Genomic DNA, 5,872 nt, shown 5'->3' with positions numbered 1-5,872 from the left:
GCGACACTTGGCCAATTTTGCGCCGCCCTATGGGACTCCAAATTACAGCCGGATGAGATACAGCCTGGATTCAATCCCGGGGCTGTAGTGATGCCTCTTGCACTGAGATGCAGTGCCTTAGACCGCTGCGCCACTCTGGAGGTTTGCTTGGGATCTTTTAACATCACAACATAATCACCAGTGTAGTGGAATAAGAAATGAATCACAGACTTCTGGGAGTTATTTAATTATTTGTTCCTTTTAGGAAATCAAAACATAAAAGTTACACAGATATTGATGATTTAACAATCTGAGATAACAATGTACACTGTTGCCAAATGATATAATTCACACCATAAATATTTATATGTAGGAGCAGGAAATAATTTAAAGTACCTGTTCCTTACTGCAATTTTATCATCAAGGGACCAATTCTGACACACTGATGTTAATAAAAACATGTACCCGCTTCATAACCAAAATCGGTGTCACACCCATTAATGGCCAACTCATGTGGTCAACTTTAAGCATGCTGTACCTTTACAAACAGATATATAGATGGTAAGAGACAACTGGTGACTACAATTACAAATATCTTGGCAGGAGCATTTCTAGACAATAAATCTTTGATAGAAACATGGACGGCTCAGGTATGTTTCAATACAGTCTTGATGATGATGATGAAGAGTAAGTCTTGAAATCAAAAGTATCGACAATAGTGATGAGGTAGTAGTCAGCAGGACGCTGCATACCGTACTTTATTTTCAACTGTTGTAACTCGGCAACCTACTGTATAGGCTACTGTCCAGTAACTATTGACATTCAGATATATACACATTATATAGAACCAGGGTTTGAATGTAAGACGTGAAGCATTGAGAGGAAGTGCCTGGAGTTTACGTTGCATCGTGTTGGGTGTGAATTTTGCATCGTTACAAAACGTTTTTAGGCTAAACTGTTTGATGTGTGTAATCTGTACTTGTCCATTAAAACACTTGTATTTTACAGCCGAGCAAAGAAAATATAGTTGTGATATTTATTTTTGATTAGAGGTATTTTGAGTAATATTGAAAAGATAATCAAATTGTCCCAAATCTTAGTAAAAGCATGCTTTCAGCATGTTTTCAGCATGCTTTCAGCATGGTTTCAGTCAGAATTGGTCCTTGTATTGCACAACAGTAAAATAACTCACGTTACATTGTCCCCCTCTAAAGTGGAGCCTGTTAAGTAGACAGCGGCTAGTTCAAGTTGGATGATTAGGTGCTGGGGTGTGTAGTCAACCTCCATTAAGTGGCCAATCAGGCTGCAGTAAAAGAGGGTGCTGCTGGATTAACACTGGCCAATGATATTACAAGCAGAGTGGCGACCATCCCGTCTGCAATGTCAGGGATTCATTTGATCACAGTATCATATTGTGACGGTACCACAATTTATCACTTCACATAAATCACATCAGTACTATAATCATCCACCTCCCACCACATTCTCTCCCTTTGAGAACAAAGAGCAGCATGAGTCTACAGTACTGAACTACAGGTCCCAGCATACACAATGGAGGACAACCTGCCTACACACAGAGAGAATGGAGCCCCTCTACTCACTTTCCCACCAGAGATCACACCTTGTATTGACACACTGTGGGACTGGTGCTACCCTTTGAAACGTGCTGACACTTTGTAGTCTGCATGGCTTCTCACAAGAGGAGCACCTTGGGGGAGGGGGGGGGTGAATTGCTGTCTTTAAGAATGCCTGTCTGTCTCCTGGCCTATTGGGAGGTGTTAGACCACAGCTACTGTGTGAACATGGAGTCAAGCAGCGCTCCACGTGTCTACTGTACTCCTGGAGGGAGGCAGAGCAGCACAGCAGAGAGCAGGCAGACAGCTACAGCAATATGGGTTAAAAATACCCCCAGTCAGTGTGAAGCTCTAGCTACCAACACATCACTGCATTGCACCTGCCATTCACCTCCGTTTGGATGGAGATCCACAAAGGCAGCCCCAGCTATAAAAAGACCGGCAGCTTCTAAAATGGTGATAGCAGATGCTGGGTACCTTGCGCCCTGTGTGTGGGAGGATTCTGCCATGGGCTTAAAGGACCCTAAATAGAGCGTTTGACATATGGGCCTCTGATTGTTTGAACATGGAATCTCCTGGACTTCTGCCACTCAGCATAAATCCTTTGATACCTCCGCCCCAAACCCACTCATCATCTTTCACCCTGCCCAAATCAGGTCATTCGCTCAGTTGCCAAGAGGCAATTTCCATCGGCTTGAACAATGACCAAATGTGGGGTTTGAGATAGAGCACCAACTACATCTGCAGAGGAGAAACATCTACATTGCCAGGACACACACTCACACACACATGGGTCTTATAGTGACAGACAGACAGATAGCCAGCAGCATTGTGAAGGAGAGGGTAGTGGAGGTTTAACATGGCTTGGCCACGGCACGGCTCCCTTTATTGCTGAGTTACTACAGAATAAGACGACTGACTACCTGCCTACGCTAGTTTGGTTAAACATGTCATGTGACCAGTTTGTCTTCTTCCTGTCTGAGACAGACCCATATCACACGGCTCACTGCTCTGAAGAGGTATATTCAAGGGCATTTAGATCAATAGAGCTCACATTTAGGTAACAGTTTTTATTCTTTCTTTCTTTCTTTTTTTTCCCCAAGAAAAAGAATGAGAGAAAATGGCCGTTGGGTTCACCAGAATTAACTGTACACTCAGTTTTCCATTATTAATAAATATATACATGTCCTGGTCAAGTCCAGGAGGTGAAATAACTGTCTGACAAGTGAGGCTGTTCATAGTGGTTGCCATGTGTGTTGTCATCAGAACACATTTGGAGATGTCTTGAGGTTCTGACTAGAAACCATGTTAATTAAGAGCCTGCAATTATTCCTTCTGAAGATATAGAGAGAGGGGGAGATCCTTCACATACAGTATGACCACAGACCATAAACAAAACAAAATTATTACTGTACATAGTATTTCTTATATATTTTAAATTAATCTGCATCATTTTATATTTATACTTATAACCAAGTTTTGCATTTGTTCTTCTTTATTTTTTATTTGTTTTAATGTCTGGGGCCCGAGGGGGTGGAGAACAAGAGAGGTCAGTCTGTCTCCTGTCTCAGTCAGCAGGGTGTCCCTCTCCTGTCCATGTCTCTCTGTCTGCATTGCCCTGTCCCCATCGCCTTCACAGGGGGCACCTGCTCCTCCATCAGACCTTGGCCTCCAGCATCTCCAGGAAGAGTTTGTGCATGGGCACCTTGCCCTGCACTTTGATGCTGTAAAAGTGCTGCACGGCCTTGGTGGCGGTCTGGCGCAGCAGGGGCAGGGTCATGAGCAGCTTGCCTGCCCGCCGGGGGTCCTCCTGGTGTTGGCTGCTTTCGTAGTCCTGAAGAGCCTCGTGGAGCGCATCCTGGAGCTTCTGCACCGCCTCCACGTCCTCTATATGCATGGAGTCTGGAGAGGAGAGGGAGGGACAGGGTCAGTGAGAGAGGGCTCTTCAACATGAGTCTTATGTTAATATCTTCAGAGATATAATGACAACACAAACCATTGCTCGATATATTGAAATGTAAAATTGTTCTGTAAACAGTAACACATCATCTCAACTGTATTTTTACTAAAGTAAAACATGGCTGGGCTGGGACTACTGATCTCTCAGTGGAGTCAGCTATGGGACACGTAATCAGCATCATTAACACTGTGACAAGATAAACAACAGAATGTAAAGAAAAACACAAAGCTTAATGTCTTTTTTTTGCCTGGCGCCCTGGGTTTGATTTTCATAAGGCCTTTGACCAATGAGACTGAAAATCAATGTAATCCTGCTGATTCCTGGAGCACGCAATGGAATGAATAGCACCCAAACCCCAGTGAATGATCACACATTAAACACCTCACTGTTCCAAAGGACAGCTCCGGAATAGACTGTTTTCTTATAAACACTCTGGGAATTGGACGGTGTAAACTAGCTTCAGTAAAGAAATGTTACTTCCTTCACATTTTGATTAATTTCCTCCCTCCTCTCCCACAGAAACATCTAGATCAAATAATGAGTGGAATGAAAGTATATACTATTGTACATTTGATTACATTATCATAGGACTGTCAGTGCTTAAGCTAGCTGGAAACCATATTTTGACTGATTGATTACCATACAAAATGTATTCTATCAATTCTGATCCAACCTGTGTAACTAAATGTATGTATGTAGGCCTACTGTAACAGTGAAACTGAATCAACAACAACCACCGTGTGTCTCATATGGACTCTGTAGCGCACATCCTCCCTGACCTTCTTTCAGTCTCAGAGGTGGGTTCTCTCCCTGACCTTTTTTCAGTCTCAGAGGCGGGTTCTCTCCCTGACCTTCTTTCAGTCTCAGAGGTGGGTTCTCTCCCTGACCTTCTTTCAGTCTCAGAGGTGGGTTCTCTCCCTGACCTTCTTTCAGTCTCAGAGGCGGGTTCTCTCTCTGACTCATTGCAGTCACTCTCTCTCTCTCTGGTGTGCCGTGGTGTACTGCATTGTTCACGACTACTTTTACTGCATGTGTAGAATGTTTCAACACTTTTAATTTCTCTCTCTCTCCCTCTCTGCGTCCCACTCTCTCTTTGCCTCACCCCTCTCTCTCTCTCCCTCACCCCTCTCTCTTTGCCTCACCCCTCTCTCTCTCTCTCTCTCTCTCTCTCTCTGCCTCACCCCTCTCTCTTTGCCTCACCCCCCTCTCTCTCTTTGCCTCACCCCCCTCTCTTTCTCTCCCTCTCTGCCTCCCACTCTCTCTTTGCCTCACCCCTCTCTGTTTGCCTCACCCCTCTCTCTCTCTCTCTCTCTCACTCTCTGCCTCCCACTCTCTCTTTGCCTCACCCCTCTCTCTTTGCCTCACCCCTCTCTCTTTGCCTCACCCCTCTCTCTCTTTCCCTCTCTGCCTCCCACTCTCTCTTTGCCTCACTCCTCTCTCTTTGCCTCACCCCTCTCTCTCTCTCCCTCTCTGCCTCACCCCTCTCTCTCTGCCTCCCACTCTCTCTTTGCCTCACCCCTCTCTCTTTGCCTCACCCCTCTGTCTTTGCCTCAACCCTCTCTCTCTCTCCCTCTCTGCCTCCCACTCTCTCTTTGCCTCACCCCTCTCTCTTTGCCTCACCCCTCTCTCTCTCTCCCTCTCTGCCTCACCCCTCTCTCTTTGCCTCACCCCTCTCTCTCTCTCTGCCTCCCACCCTCTCTTTGTCTCACCCCTCTCTCTCTCCCTCTCTGCCTCACCCCTCTCTCTCTCTCTCTCTCTGCCTCCCACTCTCTCTTTGCCTCACCTCTCTCTCTCTCTCTCCCTCTCTGCCTCCCACTCTCTCTTTGCCTCACCCCCCCTCTCTCTCTCCCTCTCTGCCTCCCACTCTCTCTTTGCCTCACCCCTCTCTCTCTCTCTCTCTCTCTCTCTCTCTCTCTCTCAGGGATAGACTGGGGTTGTGGTTATCTCAGTGGTTAACCAGTGTCTGGTACTCGTGAGACAGCGTGTCATTGGTCGCCTGACTCATCTCACCTTGGTGGTGCATATTTCACCACACGGGACAATAAAAGGCAAACAGATTTCAGACTTCATCCTAAATTCATTGACTGGAACAACTGTAAGCCCAAGACCTTGAGACATTTCTCACCCTGACGCTTTCCAATCCACAGCGGTAAAAGGAAGTAGGTCGTGAATGGGGGGGGGGGGGAGCAGAATAGATGAACAAAAGGGAAAATCACCAGGAACTCAGAGAGCTAACTGACTACTGTATCTCCTGTTTGTGTCAAACAGGATCAGTCAGTGATAAACAGGATATTAGGAAATATAGACAAGTCAATGCACTGACAAATTATTAGCAATTAAATGCATTTTAATTACAGTG

General features: G+C 45.6%; 1 protein-coding gene across 6 annotated transcripts in view; it reads right to left on the bottom strand.

The window, feature by feature from the left end:
- Window positions 1-210: 210 nt before the first annotated feature.
- Window positions 211-5,872, bottom strand: part of LOC109904052 (steroid hormone receptor ERR2) — a 70,628-nt gene continuing 64,966 nt past the window's right edge. For all 6 annotated transcript variants that reach the window (XM_031788181.1, XM_031788180.1, XM_031788178.1 and 3 more), the window contains one exon: window positions 211-3,455. In XM_031788181.1, coding sequence (XP_031644041.1) covers window positions 3,211-3,455 — 245 coding nt within the window. In that variant the 3' untranslated portion in view covers window positions 211-3,210. The remainder of the gene's footprint in view (window positions 3,456-5,872) is intronic.

Source organism: Oncorhynchus kisutch, linkage group LG14 (assembly GCF_002021735.2).
Source record: "Oncorhynchus kisutch isolate 150728-3 linkage group LG14, Okis_V2, whole genome shotgun sequence".
Taxonomy (NCBI): Eukaryota; Metazoa; Chordata; class Actinopteri; order Salmoniformes; family Salmonidae; genus Oncorhynchus; species Oncorhynchus kisutch.
This window is presented reverse-complemented; position numbering and strand designations above follow the sequence as displayed.